This window comes from Staurois parvus, unplaced genomic scaffold (genome assembly GCF_062004578.1).
Source record: "Staurois parvus isolate SC_StPar_1 unplaced genomic scaffold, SC_StPar_1.0 ptg001313l, whole genome shotgun sequence".
In the NCBI taxonomy this organism is placed as follows: Eukaryota; Metazoa; Chordata; class Amphibia; order Anura; family Ranidae; genus Staurois; species Staurois parvus.
This window is the reverse complement of record NW_028319109.1, coordinates 345,261-365,459: the sequence shown is the minus strand read 5'-3', so window position 1 is coordinate 365,459 and position 20,199 is coordinate 345,261. Positions and strand designations below refer to the sequence as shown.

Below are 20,199 nucleotides of genomic sequence, written 5' to 3'. Positions count from 1 at the left end.
ACAGTACTCAGCTCGGTAATGGATGAGATGGCAGATCTGCGCTTATAGACCGGCGTGTATACCACCACGGCATTCGATGCGAATGCCGCCGGCGGTAGGCCGCGGGCCTGTATCCACATATCAGCAGCATAGTACCACATGGACTTCATAACGCAAGGCGCCAAGCGGTGTGAACTCCGCGTGTAGGCTCATGTATATCTTACAACCCATTACCGACCTGAAACTGTATCTGGATGGATGTGTTTTAATAAAGATCGTATCGGGCCCATCCAGGTACAGACTGGTGTTTCTAGGGAATGCTTGTACAGAGAATGTACATACCAATAGGAGCTAGTAGGACAGGAAGTATGCTCTCCATAGAGGGCTCATGGGGGGAAGGGGAGGAAGTCTGCTGACCTCAGAGGGCTCATAAGGGAGGACCAGTGATAGATAATAGGAAAGGCTATGCTCCAATCGAAATGTACATCCTGTGTATAGGCACTCCCCATTGCATTGTTCTGTGGGAGGGGATTGACCTTATTCATGTGGGGGGGCGTGTGTCTGCTTGTAAATAAAAATCTGAGGCTGGAGTTGGACCCTGCTCTTGGTGCATTCGAACAGCAACCTGAGAGTGTCGCCTGATCATTCTTGGGTAACGGAGCTCCATTCCCCACATCTCAACAGAGCTAACCCAGTTGGATGGGCAGGAATCGTGTAGTTTAGCTGCAGCCGTGGTAAGCGAGATTCGCACAGCTTTATGGGGGATTTCTGTGCATCCAACTGCGAGTACTCACGGTAAGGAGAAATTTGTTAAAAGCAAATTTCCAAGACAAAACAGATAGCACACCTTCACCTCCATTCTACGTCAAGATGCTGAGACCCCCCAAATGCATGTGGTCATACCTTCATCTGCTAGACTTGATAATGCTGTTAATGTTTTTATAAACGTATGTTTTAATGTAACTGTGAAGCACTTTGGGCAACAAAATTGCAATTGAATTTGCTATATAAATAATTAAAAGTTGAAATGCATTACTCACTCTATCAAGCTTGTCATGTGCACTTTTTAAATTTGATCAATCAATGGGTAATGTAATGTTTACTATCTTTACTCACTCCAAACACTCCATAAAGTTACTCTACCCAGTCCAACCTTTTTACACTTACTCCAGACACTCCAACAACACAACAGTTACTCCGCCCACTCCACCCAGTTATTCCGCCCACTCCACCCAGTTACTCCGCCCACTCCACCCAGTTACTCCGCCCACTCCAATTGTAGACTACTGGTGGAGGCAAGAACACTTTACACAATTTCACCAGAAATTGTAGATTTTCTAGTTCTTATTATTATAGCCAAATTTGCCACGCTAACTCCTCCCACAGTTTTTACACTACAAAGACAAGTAATATATCAAAACGTGCGGATTGTTCCCGATCGGATTGCTATTACTTTGTGGAACGTTTCGCCAAATCGTTCAAGAAATATCGCGGTTTTTGTGGCGAAATTTTCCCATAGGAATGAATGGTGCATCTAGAGTGGCAGCAGAGCACAGCTAGAGTGTGCAAAGGAAAAATCAGAACATGATTTGTAAACTGCCATCACTCTGCCATTTTCAAGCCCACCTACACATATCTTATATCAAAACGTTCAGCTAACCCTGCTGTCACTAAAAATGTTCACAGCTAGGACATACTCTTGATAGTTATCAGAATATGACCATTTGTTTGCACATCACCCCTCCCATTGACTTTCATTGAAACTCCACTCTAGACACCAGACATTTTAAGGGACGTTTTTAAACTGCGACTGTGCCTTCATTTTTTATCTTTCAGAGACATACTATACATCAAACTGTAGGTATTTTTCTTGTGATTGTCACAATATAAACCTTTTCACAGTAGCTTTTATACTTTTAAAACTACAAGCGTTTGAAGATGGCAATCGCCAGTGAACTTGCCAAGTTTAAAAAGCGTGTTTAGACCTGAGCTAATGACATTCCTGACAGAGTGAGTTGCTCTAGCAACCAAACATGACTCACACGCAGCTGAGTCACACAGGCTGGACTGTGAGATGCTAAATACAAGCTCAAATCCATTTATCCCTCTGTCAGGCTTGCAATGTGGACTGCTTACATGTCATCATTACTTGGTAAAGGTTGCGGCAAGAACACATATCTTATATCAAAACGTTCAGCTAACCCTGCTGTCACTAAAAATGTTCACGACTAAGCCATATTCCTGATAGTTTTCAGAATATGACCATTTGTTTGCACCTCACCCCTCCCATTGACTTTCATTGAAACTTCACTCAGAGCCACCTGAAATGTTAAGGGACGTTTTTAAACTGCGACTGTGCCTTCATTTTTAATATTGCAGAGACATACTATACATCAAAATTTAGGTCTGTTTCTTGTGATTGTCACAATATAAACCTTTACACGGTAGCATTTATACTTTTAAAACTACAAGCGTTTGAAGATGGCAATCGCCAGTGAATTTGGCAAGTTTGACCAGTGTGTTTAGAACAGAGCTTCTCACACACCTGTGACTGACTGAGTCACAGGTGCAACCAAAGGTCACTCAAGGGGCAGCTGAGTCACATTAGAGTGAGAAGTGAGAAAGCTTCAGTGTGGAAGGAAAAATCAGAACATGATTTGTAAACTGCCATCACTCTGTAATTTTCAAGCCCACCTACACATATCTTATATCAAAATGTTCAGCTAACCCTGCTGTCACTTAAAATGTTCACGGCTAGGACATACTCCTGATAGTTTTCACAATATGACCATTTGTTTGCACCTCACCCCTCCCATTGACTTTCATTGAAACTCCACTCTAGACACCAGAAATTTTAAGGGACTTTTTGTAAACTGCGACTGTGCCTTCATTTTTTATCTTTCAGAGACATACTATACATCAAAATGTAGGTCTGTTTCTTGTGATTGTCACAATATAAACCTTTTCACGGTAGCATTTATACTTTTAAAACTACAAGCGTTTGAAGATGGCAATCGCCAGTGATGTTGGCAAGTTTGACCAGTGTGTTTAGAACAGAGCTTCTCACACACCTGTGACTGACTGAGTCACAGGTGCAACCAAAGGTCACTCAGGGGGCAGCTGAGTCACATTAGAGTGAGAAGTGAGAAAGCTACAGTGTGGAAGGCAAAATCAGAACATGATTTGTAAACTGCCATCACTATGTCATTTTCAAGCCCACCTACACATATCTTATATCAAAACGTTCAGCTAACCCTGCTGTCACTAAAAATGTTCACGACTAGGACATACTCCTGATAGTTTTCAGGATATGACCATTTGTTTGCACCTCACCCCTCCCATTGACTTTCATTGAAAATCCACTCTAGACACCTGAAATTTTAAGGGACGTTTTTAAACTGCGACTGTGCCTTCATTTTTAATATTGCAGAGACATACTATACATCAAAATTTAGGTCTGTTTCTTGTGATTGTCACAATATAAACCTTTACACGGTAGCATTTATACTTTTAAAACTACAAGCGTTTGAAGATGGCAATCGCCAGTGAATTTGGCAAGTTTGACCAGTGTGTTTAGAACAGAGCTTCTCACACACCTGTGACTGACTGAGTCACAGGTGCAACCAAAGGTCACTCAAGGGGCAGCTGAGTCACATTAGAGTGAGAAGTGAGAAAGCTTCAGTGTGGAAGGAAAAATCAGAACATGATTTGTAAACTGCCATCACTCTGTAATTTTCAAGCCCACCTACACATATCTTATATCAAAATGTTCAGCTAACCCTGCTGTCACTTAAAATGTTCATGGCTAGGACATACTCCTGATAGTTTTCACAATATGACCATTTGTTTGCACCTCACCCCTCCCATTGACTTTCATTGAAACTCCACTCTAGACACCAGAAATTTTAAGGGACTTTTTGTAAACTGCGACTGTGCCTTCATTTTTTATCTTTCAGAGACATACTATACATCAAAATTTAGGTCTGTTTCTTGTGATTGTCACAATATAAACCTTTTCACGGTAGCATTTATACTTTTAAAACTACAAGCGTTTGAAGATGGCAATCGCCAGTGATGTTGGCAAGTTTGACCAGTGTGTTTAGAACAGAGCTTCTCACACACCTGTGACTGACTGAGTCACAGGTGCAACCAAAGGTCACTCAGGGGGCAGCTGAGTCACATTAGAGTGAGAAGTGAGAAAGCTACAGTGTGGAAGGCAAAATCAGAACATGATTTGTAAACTGCCATCACTATGTCATTTTCAAGCCCACCTACACATATCTTATATCAAAACGTTCAGCTAACCCTGCTGTCACTAAAAATGTTCACGACTAGGACATACTCCTGATAGTTTTCAGGATATGACCATTTGTTTGCACCTCACCCCTCCCATTGACTTTCATTGAAAATCCACTCTAGACACCTGAAATTTTAAGGGACGTTTTTAAACTGCGACTGTGCCTTAATTTTTTATCTTTCAGAGACATACTATATATCAAAAGTTAGCCCTGCTGATTATCACAATATAAGGCTCTTTGCTGTAGCATTTATACTTTTAAAACTACAAGTGTTTGAAGATGGCAATCGCCAGTGAATTGGCAAGTTTAAACACTGCTTAGAACATGCTGACATTCCTGAGTGAGAGTTGCTACAGCAACCAAACATGACTCACACGCTGCTGTGTCATTAAGGCTAACTGTGAACTCCAAAATACAAGCTGAAATCCATTTATACCTCTGTCAGGCTTGCTATGTGCACTGCTTTCATTTCATCAATCATTTGGTAAAGGTTGCGGCAAGAACACTTTACACAATTTCCCCAGAAATTGTAGATTTTCTAGTTTCAATTGTTCTGTTACTGGCGTATTTAATATTGGATTAAGCACTATCTTCATTATGTCCATCATATCTTCTCCTTTAGGTGAAGATATGATGGATTCCTTCGATCTCTGTTCTCTTGATCCTCCAACTTGTATGATAATTTCATTTGTTCCCTTTGCATTTCTTCCAGTTTGATTATTATTTATGCATGTTTATCTAATTTGTCCTCCGTTTCTTCAACTCGTAACAATACTTGACCTGCAATACTTGTGTAATATAGCCATCTCATTCTTTATGGAATGTTCTGATTTTGCAAACATTTCCGCTATTTCCATTTTTGTGGGCATTTGTGAACGTTTCTTGCTCTTCTATATTTTCTTTTTCTATTTCATTTTCTATATTTAAAGTTTCCTTTAGACTGGCTCAAGTTCGATATTCCCAGTGATGTTCTAGATTGGTCTCCCATGTTATTTCCCCGTTCATATCTTCCTTTTGCTCTTTGCTCTCTCTTAGGGGTCTGTCTTTTGGGGCTTTTCTCTTGTGCAGGCACTGTACTCGTACTTAATTGAGGTGTCTTCGAACCTCCCCTTTTACAGATCTGCTCTTCATATTTAGATGTTATATTTCAAGTTTTATAATTCACAACAGAGTTTTATTTCCAGAGTTCCAATAGCTAGATCTATAATTATAGATTAATTATAATTAACTGCGGGTATTCTTATCGTCTTATTTGGGGTATATTAGTATTTCTCAACTCTCTGTTATATGTCCCCTCCAATTTTTCCCCTTTGATGAGAGATCTCAGGCTCCTTAAATGACTTTATCAAGGTGTTTTTCTCCTTTTCTGCCTCTCCCCTCTTCCTTCAGTTATAGTTATTTTTCCTTTGGTCAGTATTTTCTCTTCCCTCTCCTCAACTCCACTCCTCTTCCGAACTCACTGTGTGTCCCCTCAGATATTTTCTTTCTCGTTGACTGTATTCTTTCACTGACCACCCATGCTTGTGCTCAGCCTCAGCTGTGAAATCTAGTGATATAGGCTTTAATAGGTGTAGGTGGTGTAAACTTTTAACAGACTCACTGTTTCCCGTGGCTCCTCTCCGCCACCTCCTTTTGCCTTCCCGGCTTCACTGCTCCACTAACTTTGCCGGCCATCAGTCAGTTGTCCCCATACATCAGGTGTCTTCATCACAGTGTCCCGATACATCAGGTGTCCTGATCACAGAGTCCACATACATGAGGTGTCCCCCTATATCAGGTTCCCCCATCAGAGTGTGCCCACACATCAGGTGTTCACATTGCAGTATCCCCAAACATCAGGTTCCCTCTTCACAGTGGTCCCATACATCAGGTTCTCCAATCACAGTAACCCCTTACATCAGATGCCCTCATCACTGTGTCCCAATACAGCAGGTGTCCCCATCACAATGTTTCCATAGATCAGATGTCCTCATTACAGTGTCCCCATCCATCAGGTGTCCCTATATATGCAGTGTCCCTATCAATGGATCTCCATCACACTGCCCCCTTACATCAGGTAGGGGCTATCACAGTGTCCTTATACATCAGATGCCCTCATCACAGTTTCCCCATACAACAGGTGTCCCCATCAAAGTGTTCCCACATATCAGATGTCCTCAACACAGTGTCACCATCACAGTGTCCCCACACATCAGATGTCCCCATACATCAGATGTCCCCATCCATCAAGTGTTCTCAGTGTCCTCATCCATCAGGTGTCCCCATTAGAGTGTCCCCATCCATCAGGTGTCCCAATCAGTGTCCCCACACATCAGGTGTCCCCATCCATAAGGTGTACCCATCAGTGTCCTGATACATCAGGTGTCCTCATAAGTGTCCCCACACATCAGGTGTCCCCATACATCAGGTTTCCCCAGCACAGTGGCCCCGTACATCAATTTCCCCCATCACAGTGTCCGCATACATCAGATGTCCTCATCACAGTGTCCCCATACAACAGGTGTCCCTATCACAGTGTGCTCATCCATCAGGTGTCCCCATCACACTATCCTCATCACAGTGTTCCCACACATCAGTTGTGCCCATTCATAAAGTGTCCTCATCTACAAGGTGCACCCATCAGTGTCCTGATACACAAGGTGTCCTCATAACAACGTCCCCATAAATCAGGTTCCCCCATCACAGTTTCCCCATACATCAGGTGTCCTCATAACAGTGTTCCCATATATCAGGTGTCCCCCCCACAGTCTCCCCATCACAGTGTTCCCATACACCAGGTGTCCCCATCACAATGTCTCCATGCATAATGTTCCCCCATCACAGTGTCGTTATCACAATGTCCCCATACATCAGGTGTCCTTTTCACAGTGCCACCATACATCAGGGGTCCCTATCACAGTGTCTGCAAACATCAGGTGTTCTCATTACAGTGTCCCCACTCATTAGGTGTCCTCATCACAGTTTCCCTATCCATCAGGCGTCCCCACACATCAAATGTCTTCATTCATTAGGTGTCTCCATACATACATTACTTCACTCTGATTGGTGGATGGTTTTCCTAAATAGTTCTCCAGTTTCAGTCACAATTTGTCACATGCCCGATGAAGGGGTCCTGCGAGATTTAAAACAATTCCTTGCTGTAACTATGTAATCGTTCATTAAAACTTTTGGACCCATATTGGTGATCCTCTGTGTACTGGTGACATCTTCCCTTGCTGATTCTGTTCGGTTTCAGCAGATGGTAGCTGCAGCACCTACTGATACACACAGCCATTTTTAACGCAGGAACGTGTGCGTTTGGATTGTACACTTGCATTCCATACATCAGGTGTCCCCACACATCTGAAGTCCCCATCCATCAGGTGTCCTTATCACAGTGTCCCCACACATCATGTGTCCCCATAAATCAGGCGTCCCCATCACACTGTCCCCATACATCAGGTGTCCCAGTCACAGTGTCCCAATACAGCAAGTGTCCCAGTCACAGTGTCCTAATACAGCAAGTGTCCCCATCACAACATTCCCATACATCAGATGTCCTCAACACAGTGTCCCCATCCAACAGGTGTCCCTAACAGTGTCCCCACACATCAGGTGTCCCCATCCATCAAGTGCCCTCATCTATAAGGTGTACTCATCAGTGTCCTGATACATGAAGTGTCCTCATAACAGTGTCCCCATACATCAGGTGTCCCCATCACAGTGTCCCCATACATCATGTTCCCCCCATTACAATGGCCCCATACATCAGATGTTCCCATCACACTATCCCAATCAGTGCCCCCATCCATCACGTGTCCTCATCTATAATGTGTACCCATCTGTGTCCTCATACATCAGGTGTCCTCATCACAGTGCCCCCATACATCATGTGCCTCCATCACAGTGTTCCCAAACATCAGGTATCCCTATCACAGTGTTCCTATACATCAAATGTCCTAATCACCCTGCAGGATGGAAGAGAAAGCTGAATGTTCTCCTCATCATCAGCCAATGCTCCTTTTGAACGGGATGACATTACAGTTGCTCCTGTCAAATAGGAGCAGCATGAGCGGCCAAACCCAAACAGAGCCCCCCTCCCCCACACACATTTTCCTGGCCTTGATCATGAGCCCCCCATGTGCAATGCCCATGGGTGCCCATTCATTAAGAAGGCCCTGCCTGTGATTAGTTAGGACACCAACCTTTTGATTGCTTGATATTTTGATTGGGAGAACAAGCAACTATAAAAGTTATCTTTCATGGAATTCCTTAAATTTAATGGCTTGGGAAACAGTTAAATTGATGGGTTTAGTTCCACTTTAAAGTTCCACTTTAAAGTGCACCTCCAGCTAAAACCTCCTTTTAACTCTTTAATAGAACAGGGGTGACACTAGGAAAAGTGAAGTGAAACACACTTTTTTTTCTTTGGTAAGGGAAAGCTAGAACTCCTGTTAACTTTATATTGTGGTCTGTGTCACTGCGCCAGATTTTTTCCAGCTTTCTGTCTGGTGACAACATTGTCACCAAGACAGAATATGGAAGTCCACAGACAGCAAGAAAAGCTTGGCAGAAACTCACCAATTTATCCAAAACTAAAAAAGATTCCACTTATATTAGTCATTCCGGTAACATTCTGTAGTTCATTTCTCATTCTACACCAGCTTGATTTTAGCAACCATCTTTCCTTCCTAATGAAAATGCACAAAATGGGACACAGTACCCTTCTTTTAACTCATCAACAGAATATATAAAGAAATCAATGAGGCAGAATAGATATTTGTGAATAGATGCAGAAGATGAGTTGGGATTGCACAAATGCCGTTAGGAAAGTGCTTCAGAAATGGCTGAAGTATGTAACAGCATCCTGACTATGAAGTCCTGTTGACTTAGAGCAGGGGTCTCCAAACTTTCAAAACAAAGGGTCTACTGCCCTTTAAACTTTTTTTTTGGGGGGGGGGGGTTGGACTGTGGCCAGTGGGAGTAGAAAATGTCCTGGCACCTGTGGCAGTAAGCAATGCCAAAGGCTTGGTGGTCAGTGGGAGTAAAAATATTACATCATTGGTGTCAGTAGGAGGAGTAGTGCCCCATCATTGGTGTCAGTGGGAGAAATAGTGCCTCGTCATTGGTGTCAGTGAGAGAGTTAGTATCGGTGTCAGTGAGAGAAATAATACCTCATTGCTGGTGTCAGTGGGAGGAATAGTGCCCCCTCTTTGGAAGGAATAATGCTTCTCATCAATGGAAAGACTAATGCCCCTAGGACCGGATAAAGGCAAGCAAAGGGCCACAGTTTGGAATCCTCTGACATAAAAGATTCCCCTATTATTGGCTTTTTATATGGACTGGATGACGTAATAATTTAAAGCAGTAAAAATGTGCCTTGAAACCCCTTGATGAACCCCGATAGCATGCAAAGGGTTCAGGTGACTACCATTACCCTTAGAAAACGTCCTAAGATAGCAATGGTCACCAAAAGCCTCAATTATGCAAGGCTGCACCATAAGCTATGTAATACAAAGGTCACTGAACTTACTTTTTATGCGAATTTTCCTCTGTTGTAATATAGTAAGTTCCTTCTTTAACATCTCTACTGAAGCATCCTGTTCTTCCCTCTGCCTGGTCAGCTGGACCATCTCTGTCTGCAAACGGAGCCAATACTGCTGCATTGCCACAATTTCTGTATTGCATTCCTCTATCTGTTTGGTCAGAGCAGTGATCTGGATCTCTAAAGGTCCTATTTCTTTACCCTGATAATCAAAGAAAGTAGTTATTATATTCATCTAATACAGGGCTCAAAATTTAAAGTCCTGAGCTTCTAGCTAGGCCTTAAGAGTTACTTGCCACCAGTTGCCCCACCCAACCCTACCCTGCCCCGCCCCTAAACACGCCCTTGGAAATTATCTCATGAAATGACACTGTTAAATGTTTTATGCAGAATAAATTTCCAAAAATCAATATTAAAAACTTTAACAATATTAACATGAAGCAATGTAAACATAACAGGAAAAAAATTGCTTTACATCAAAAGGGAAACAAAATATTAAGTATGACTGCTCAAACCTTTCATAAACTTAGAGCATTTTTTTTCATTTTTACAATCACATGTAAAAGACTTTGGGGTTGATTTACTAAAGGCAAATAGAATGTGCACTTTGCACAGACCTTAGTAACTGAGCTCCACTTTACAAAGCATACCCAATCGCGTGCAAGAAGATTTAAAAAAACAGCATTTTTGCTTGCACATGATTGGATGATGGAAGTCAGCAGAGCTTCTGCTCATTTACTAAGCTCTGGGGCAATTGCATTTGCAGAGTGCAGTTGCACTTTGCAAAGATCACAGTCTATCTGCCTTTAATAAATCAACCCCGTTTTCCAAGTGAAAGTGTGGCATTAAGGGAAAACAAAGCAGAGCTTCCTTTGAAGCCTGCAACACATAGTGCAAAGGTCGGTGGTGTAACACAGAATGAAAATTGACTTACAATGCACAGTTGATCTGATTCAGGTGCCCTCCTCCTCTCCTGGTGGTGGTGGTGGGGGGGATGCAAAGATGTTGTGTCAATGTAACATGTAAGTGAAGCCTCCAGGAGCCTTGTGCCTCCTTCAGGTCCCGCAATTTAAAAATTGTAAATGCAGCCAATAGCAGCTCTGCAGCCTCCTCCTATAGTCTATAGCAGCTGATGGAGCTGCAGGTGGCCGTGTAGAAGACCGAATAGTAAAGTGGGCTGACAGCCAAATATTCTTCTCCTCCACCACTGCAGCTACAGAGTGGGGAGAGAGGGGGGAAAATTCAACAGCGGTCATCGCTGCTTAAGCGGCAGACTTTCTTATTGTTTCTCTCCCATATTCTTTATTGGTGCTAGCAGTAGTGTGTGCCCCCTCCGATGCGGTACCTGGTACACGCTCGTCCCCACATTATTTCCATTCGCCAAATGCGAGCAGAAATTTTGAGACCTGATCAAATACATATAATGTTGCTTTTGGAGTGCACAAATGGAAAACTGTGTACTTTAACTGGAAAAAAAGAAAAAGGTCAATAGATAAAGGTGCTAAAAGTCTTCTGAAGTTTTGATAAAGTCACAGGAAATTAGGCCATTCTACAGAATCCAGTGAAAACTGAGACAAGCTTGTCATACTGTGTGTCATGATCAGGGGTCAGGCTCAAAGACCAGTTGCTATAGCAGTGGAAAGGCTCACACCAAAATCAGCAGGTTAGGTACACAGGCAGGTCACCCTGGCGGAGGAGTGGGCTAGGTGCGGAGTCTAAGTACTAACCGGTGTTCAACAGAGCTCTTGATGGTAGAGATGGATTTTGCTGCATGTTAGCACCAGGTCGCAGTCCTCAGGATCACCCCACCAGGAGGTGAGCCAGCGGAGGTCCAGTAGCGTATTAAGGTAATGTAAGGATCAAACAGAAACATTGTCAGTGAACAAGCCAAAGGTTGGCAATAAGCAGTCGCAGGTTGGGATCAGGCAGAAGCATAGTCGGGGAACAAGCCAAGGGTCAATAATGAGTGGTGTCACGGACACGGGATCGCTGCCACCAATATGTGACTAACCCATGATTGCTGTCACCAATATGTGACGAACGCGGCGTCAGACCCCAGCCCTTCTCACCAAACTTGTGACCGAAGGACTAGCCAATCTAAAACTGTGCTGTCACGTGCGAAACAATACCACACCCAGCTGCACCCTGCACAACGATTTTCCAGCTAATTGGACCACAATCGATGTACCGGCAGCCTGAATGCGCTTGTTACTGGGTCAGGTTAATTACGCAATTAACCCTTCACACTGCCACCACCTCCTTTTTTGCACAGAGAAAGAGGAAACTTGGCGATAGCAGCTATAACACTATAATGATTGAGGTAATCATCTGTATAACATGGTCACTGCAGGCCGGTTATACAGAGGGTTAAACAAACATAGTAGCGTTCTCTTTAGAGGCAGGAATTCGTAAACTGCAATAAAGAGCTTTAGAAACAGTTCAACACTTTCAGAAGGAAAGATTTATTACTAAAAGGTCAAATGAGTGCAATAAAAATATTTACAGAAAAAGATGTAACTAAGATATATATATATAAATATACAGAGACCAACAGCACAGCAAAGAGATATCAGAGAGAGGTGAAAGGATTAAGGTACTTGCCAAAGTCCTGGGTTAGCAGATCCAAGTTTCAGAGCGAAAGGGCACAGGTCTCCCCAGGTGGTACTGATGTTAAAATGGGAGACGTCTTCAACTTTTTCTTCTTAGGCCTGACAGCCTATTTTGTAGTCCCCCAGCAGGGGGTGTCTCTGAAGTCAAGGACCAATACCCCGTTTAGGGCGTGGAGGTCTGGGCGGATACCTCAACTAGAGCCAAAATCTCCCATAACTCATATTTTGGCTCATAACTTTCCATCTGCACAAGTGACATTCCACCCGCGGGTAGATTATTATGCAGACACGTCTGAGGATTGATTAGATATAAAATATGAAATTATACACTGCCTGGTTCACGAGATCTACTTTTCTGCTTTCCTATGTATTCGAGACAAGGCGAGTGACCTACCAAACTGTTCGTCTTCTCGTGGCCAATCTGACGATATGTCCAGTTTTTATGTAAGTCTCTCATATTCCAAGATATGAGACATAGGGGAAAAATGGATTTTAACAAAGGTTATCTGGTCGTGTTTCCTTGCAATGTTCTTTGAACTCCGGGGAAAGCTTGCCTTATCTTATACAAGGTGTTAAATTGCACATGTTCTTTGGACAGCAAGGCCCCGGCTCCCTTGGGGGTCCTATAGCTCATAGCCCCCCTGCTGGGCTGTGGTCTGTGACACTTTTAACACACACACACGCTGCTATATGTCACTGTGCTTCTCAGAGAGGGAGGGGGGAAGAATGAGGGAATAACATGGATACTCTTAACAAAATGGAGGCTGCGTCCTGCCTCTAGTGCACACGTTCACGACAAGTGGTAGCAAAATATGGATGACTGCAGAAAAGACAAGGAGCAAGATACTGGCTGAAGAGAGCACAATAATCTGGCAAACAGGAAGCGCAGAGACATGGCTTAAATCATGAAGTTCATGAGAGGAGCAAAAGTTTCAAGGTTCATGACAAACAAGGCCAAAGCAGGATCATTCAAACAACTGTCAAGGGAGCTGTCCAGGTGGCTCAACAAGAAGAAACATTGCCACACACCGCAGAAGTCCCACGTTCGGACCTAGGCTCTGACACTGTGTAAAAGAATACACACAGAAAAGGACAGAGGGGACTCACATTCAAATGAAACTTACAGAAAGGATATATTTATTTTTCTGGTTAAATATATTTAATTTTCCAGAGCAAACAAAATAAGCTCATGGTTCGCCCTCACAGGGGCAGAGCAAAACAGTCTCATCTAACAACTAATAACAGTAGGCAATGTATAACGTTAAAGCAGCAGAGTTATGACCATATCCAATGAGGACCAGTGGGAAAGTTAAAGCTAACATTGTTATTAATGCCAAACTGTCCTCTAAGTGGCAATCCCCGCTGACAAATATCAGCCAAGACAAAGGAAAGGGAAAACAAAGATGGAAAAAAAAGTAACAAAGATTGTAGAGAAGGAGGGGGAAATAAGAGAGAGAAAAGGCAGAAAAAAGAGGGTATCATGAATCCAGGATCAGCGCGAGTCACAGCTTTAGGTTACCATAACTGGTTGGAGATAGGGATGGAAAAGCTTATCCACGGTTCCCAAACTTTAGGGAACTTTGGGTGTGAGCCCTTAAGGCTACTAGACATCTGCTCGTTGACCAACCTGGCATCCTTGCGCACTGTCACATGAAAAAGTCTATAGCAGGCTTAACACCCTGGACCAGCCATGGGCATGACTACCAAATGTGTAGGATGTCCCCTTGCTGACAGCAGTTCCTGAAACACATGTCACGGCTGCCTGGATATGTGTGAGTAATCCAAACTGAGTCCCAGTACCAATGCAGGAGAACTTTATAGGCAGCCTCCAGAGTAGTGGTGTTGAATGAGCATTTTGCTACCATCGTCTAACCCTTGCTCCAGTCCTCTCCCTCAATAGGTGACCCAAGATCTCACTCCTATTGAGCTACATAGGAAAGGGATGTCAAAGAAATCCTGCTGTTAAGAGAGAAATAAAGTGTGAGTATGAGGCCAGGAGACCCCAGTGAATGCTGGCAAATGTGTTCAAAAAGTGTCTTGCGATATGGATGTGTGGAAGTGCAGCAGAGGGATAAAATCCAATGTCGCAGTTGTAGATAAAGATAGTGTTCCTGTAGTGGGATCTCATGTGTCTCCCGGAGGACTTCCCTAGATGGGAATGAGCCAGTGGTAAGGAAACTGTATACCTTAGTAAATCTGTGGGAAGTCCACCAGGAAAAGGAGTGAGGATGATATAAACCTGGGGACACAAAAGGGGATTATGAGTAATCGGCAGAGGGGACAGAAAAGAGAACATCAGCTTGCTTGAATACCTAACGGAGCCCCATGTCCACAGACTGTGGAGCATGATAGTGCAAAAATAGTAGAGGGCCTTGGGGAAGATCATCATTTTGACAGTGTGTATTTGCTAATCCAGGACAAATGAAAGGGCAAAGAAAACTACAAGGAATTAAGAAGGGAGGTCAGAGACCGCAGCAGATGGTAATAATTAGCCAAGAACAAAATGCAATAGGAGGTGGTGAGTTTAATTCCCAATTAGTCTATAGAGTGGGACACCCAATGGGTATGGGATTTGTACTTGTAAGTGCTTGGCAAGATTGGCAGGGAGAGTGATGTTCAGTGCAGTAATTTTAGAAAAATTAATTCGGAGAATTGGTCCAAGATGTCCTGTAGGCTAGGAAGATTATTGAGAGGATTAGTTAGCACGAGGAGGATGTCATCTGCATAAACATTTGTCTTGGAGGGGTTCAAGGACGAAAATAAAAAGTGCAGGGGATAGCGGGCAGCCCTGTCTCATCCCCCAAAATATCGGATAGGAAGAGGAAAAGAAGCCTACATACTGAAGGAGATGAGTACATACTGTAGCTTTAATCCAGGTGAGGAAGGCGTCACCAAACCCCCACTGAGAGAAAACGTATAAACCAAGTAATCCCACGAAAGTGAGTCAAATACCTTGTATATGTCCAAGGATAAGAGTATTTTGTGTTAGTGTAAAATATGAATAAGGTGGATACGTTTGCAGATGTTATCCCCGGCCTGTCTCCCTGGAAAAAAACCTACATAGTCCCTGTGAATGAGGAAATGCAGATATTTGTTAATTCGAGTGCTCAGGACCTTCCCTAGAATCTTCAGGTCCACATTTAACAAGGAAATAGGTCTGAAGGCTTGCGGTTCAAATGCCTCATTGAACGTTTTGGGAACTATGTTGATATTATTATTAATATTATACAGTATTTATATAGCGCCAACAGTTCGCTCAGTGCTGTACATTACAATATGTACTTTGAGGGAGTCTGAGGAGGGCTGTGAGCTCTGCTTCAATGTGTTGAAGAAAATGGCTAGACATGGGACCAGGAGAGTGGAAAATCTTTTACAAAATAGCCCGGAAAAACCCAGCCAGGCCCAGGGCCTCAGGGTCTTGGAGGACTTCAAGGATTTGATGGCCTGATAGATTTCAGCTTCAGAGATGTCCGTGTTCAGAGCATCGCAGGCTGTAGAAGATAAAGAGGGGATGCGCAGATGACTGAAGAAACTTGGCCTGTTCTAAAGCAAATAGATTTGTTTTCTCATACAAAGAAGACAAGCAATCCGCAAACCTAGTTGTAACCTTCACCAGATCGGAGCTGAACAGGTTTGTATGTACAATTGTTCCTGCGGGCCCCAGGTCCGTGAAAGAGAGAGGATAAAAGACAGAGAGAAAGGAAAAGAGAGGAGGACATACTATATGCACTAGCAATACGTGCAGCAATGCCACTACCGGTGGCATTCACATCCCAGCGACTAGAACACTCATTGGGGGGTGGTTCTACCACCGGGCACATAGCTGTATCAAAAAAGTCAAGGAAGCATTTTGGAGAGGGGGGTATACAGTGGGGATCGAAAGTTTGGGCACCCCAGCTAAAAATTTGTATTAATGTGCATAAAGAAGCCAAGGAAAGATGGAAAAATCTCCAAAAGGCATCAAATTACAGATTAGACATTCGTATAATATGTCAACAAAAGTTAGATTTTATTTCCATCATTTACACTTTCAAAATAACAGAAAACTAAAAAATGGCGTCTGCAAAAGTTTGGGCACCCTGCACAATTTATAGCATGCACTGCCCCCTTTGCAAAGCGGAGACCTGCCAGTGTCATGGATTGTTCTCAATCATCGTCTGGGAAGACCAGGTGATGTCAATCTAAAAGGTTTTAAATGCCCAGACTCATCTGACCTTCCCCCAACAATCAGCACCATGGGTTCTTCTAAGCAGTTGTCTAGAAAACTGAAACCGAAAATAGTTGACGCTCACAAAGCTGGAGATGGCTATAAGAAGATAGCAAAGCGTTTTCAGATGTCAATATCCTCTGTTCGGAATGTAATTAAGAAATGGCAGTCATCAGGAACACTGGAAGTTAAAGCAAGATCTGGAAGACCAAGAAAAATATCAGACAGAACAGCTCGCAGGATTGTGAAAAAAACAATTCAAAACCCACGTTTGACTGCATGATCCCTCCAGAAAGATCTGGCAGACACTGGAGTTGTGGTACACTATTCCACTATAAAGAGATACTTGTACAAATATGGTCTTCATGGAAGAGTCATCAGAAGAAAACCTCTTCTACGTCCTCACCACAAAAATCATCGTTTGAACTTTGCAAATGAACATATAGACAAGCCTGATGCATTTTGGAGACAAGTTCTGTGGACCGATGAGGTTAAAATTGAACTTTTTGGCCGGAATGAGCAAAGGTACGTTTGGAGAAGAAGGGGCACAGAATTTAATGAAAAGAACCTCTGTCCAACTGCTAAGCATGGGGTTGGATCAATCATGCTTTGGGGTTGTGTTGCAGCCAGTGGCACAGGGAACATCTCACGAGTAGAAGGAAAAATTGATTCAATAAAATTTCAGCAAATTTTGGATGGTAACTTGATGCCATCTGTGAAAAAGCTGAAGTTAAAGAGAAGATGGCTTCTACAAATGGATAATGATCCTAAACACACCTCGAAATCCACGGGGGATTACATCAAGAGGCGTAAACTGAAGGTTTTGCCATGGCCTTCACAATCTCCTGACCTCAACATAATTAAAAATCTATGGATAGACCTTAAAAGAGCAGTGCGTGACAGACAGCCCAGAAATCTCAAAGAACTGGAAGACTTTTGTAAGGAAGAATGGGCAAAGATACCTCAAACAATAATTGAAAGACTCTTGGCTGGCTACAAAAAGCGTTTAGAAGCTGTGATACTTGCCAAAGGGGGCAGTACAAGATATTAACTCTGCAGGGTGCCCAAACTTTTGCAGACGCCATTTTTTGTTTTCTGTTATTTTGAAAGTGTAAATGATGGAAATAAAATCTGACTTTTGTTGACATATTATAAGAATGTCTAATCTGTAATTTGATGCCTTTTGGAGATCTTTCCATCTTTCCTTGGCTTCTTTATGCACATTAATACAAATTTTTAGCTCGGGTGCCCAAACTTTCGATCCCCACTGTAACTGTCACGATGGAATGAGAAAACATTAAAAAGGGGGGAGGGCAGAGAAGATAAAAGAGGGGAAAGGGGCTAGGAAGTGAGCTGTTTGGCAATTTCTAGTTAGGTAACTGCAAATAAGGCACAGCATCCTGGTAGTATACATAAGAAGGTAGACTCAAATGAGAAGCACTTCAATGGTGATCATATAAGAGAGGGGCATTCCTGAGTTGCAGGCCCACTGGTCCAGGGCCAATGATAGCATTATTAAAGAAAAAACTCACCCCGGACACTCCGCCTCCTCTCTCTCTGGCGTGACAGCATTCACCAGGCCCCCGCTGGTCTCTACAGTTGTCGGAAGGTGCAGGGGTGCAGTTGGTGGCCATGGCTCCTCCTGATCGTCTATTACGGATCTTCATGGCTCTGTGTTATCCCTCTTACAAGAGTTAATCCCTGATGTCCTGGTGGATCGCTTGGAGATAGGATACACAGAGACTTAGGCCGCAGACCACCTGAAGGCCCACCTCGGGACATCGTTTTGAAGTTCCATTATTATAAAACGAAGGAACAGGTGATGCGCACGGCTAGAGAAATGAAAACCCTTTTGTTGCAGACTCACCCCTATCAGATTTACGCTGACGTCTCCCAAACTACTATCTTGAAGAGGAGCTCTATGAAGCCATATCTCCAAATCCTATCCTTCAGGAAAATCATATTCGTTATCGCTGGGGATTCCCTTTAGACTGTCCCTTATGTATAAGGGGTCTCAATATGATGCCTTTAATCCATCTGATCTTAAGTGCTGTCTGTTGGAGCTCAGTCTCCTTGATCCCATCTCTACTTCACATACTTCTTCAACAAATTCATCTGCACATCTACCTTGCTTACTTCACAGCCCGAGAAAATCTTCAAATTGAGAAGCTGACAAAAGACCTCAAGAAACGGCCCGACTTCATTCCCAGAACTTCCAACCGGTTGGAACGGGCTGACCTACATGTTCTTTTATTGTTGGTTTGTTTTTATTTTTGCTGTCCCAGTGGCCTTTTTTGTACATTTGGCAGCTGGGTGGTCCTTCCCCTTTGATTTTATGTATGAGCTAGGTGCGCGGGGGAGGGTGTGGTGGTTTGATGGGGCTTGTTCTATGAGGGTTTTTTTTTTTTTCTTCTCCTTCCCCTGCTCAGGTCAAAGCCCTCAATTGGTCAATTGGGTCGGTTCGGGTGATGTTAAGTTGGCTTATTTGTTTGGGGAGCCTCCAGGTTGATGGTCGCATTGTGGCTAATTGGGTATGCGCCGGTAGACTTTTGGCCCCCAGATGGTGTGCTTCCTTGGGTGAGATGGCAGGCTCGTGCTCTCAGCAGCACCAGGCGGCTTCTAGGGACACTCACGGTAGCAGGCTCACGGGGACTCAACGGGGTCTTGGCTGTGGGGTCTGACCTCAGCACAGCCCCCCCCCCCCACAGCTCTCTAGGGACAACAGCAGGCTCACGGGGACTCAGCGGGATCTTGGCTGTGGGGTCTGACCTCAGCGCAGCCCCCACACAGCTCTAGGGACAAAAGCAGGCTCACGGGGACTCAGCGGGGTCTTGCTTGTGGAGTCTGACCTCAGCACAGCCCCCACACAGCTCTCTAGGGACAACAGCAGGCTCACGGGGACTCAGGGGGGTCTTGACTCGGGGATCTGACCTCAGCACAGCCAACACACAGCTCTCTAGGGACAACAGGCTGACAGGGACTCAACGGGATCTTGGCTGTGGGTCTGACCTCAGCACAGTCCCCACACAGCTCTCTAGGGACAACGGCAGGCTCACGGGGACTCAGCGGGATCTTGGCTGTGGGGTCTGATCTCAGCACAGCCCTCACACAGCTCTCTAGGGAACAGCAGGCTCACGGACAGTCCAGGCAGGGGAAATAAGGGGGGGGGGGGGAGTCCACGGACAGTCCAGGCAGGGGAAACGGTGGTATGGACACTCACAGTTCTGGCCTGGGTTCTTTCTGGCTCCCAGCGGCCGGCAACAGGCAATGACAACCCTCAGTACATGGCAGGTACTCCACACAGCAGGTAGTTCTGACACACAGCAGCAACGGTAATCCTGGCCCCAGAGTATTAGGCAGCGTATCGTGGGGCCCACAGCAGATATTTCTGGCGCACAGCAGCAGGGGGTGATCCTGGCCCCAGTGTATTAGGCAGAGTACCAGCGGATAATAGGCCTGACCCAGAGTATTATGCAGAGTGGCATCGGGTACACCCGATCTGGAGTATTAGACAGAGTGCCAGCGTGCAATAGTCCTGACCCAGCTTAGTATGCAGAGCGGCAGCGGGTACTCCCGACCCAG

General features: G+C 44.1%; 1 protein-coding gene across 3 annotated transcripts in view; it reads right to left on the bottom strand.

The window, feature by feature from the left end:
* CCDC40 (coiled-coil domain 40 molecular ruler complex subunit) overlaps nt 1-20,199 on the bottom strand; it is a 571,335-nt gene that overhangs the window by 321,904 nt on the left and 229,232 nt on the right. For all 3 annotated transcript variants that reach the window (XM_089661107.1, XM_089661108.1, XM_089661105.1), the window contains exon 12: nt 9,790-10,003. In XM_089661107.1, the coding sequence (XP_089517233.1) occupies nt 9,790-10,003 (214 nt within the window). The remainder of the gene's footprint in view (nt 1-9,789; nt 10,004-20,199) is intronic.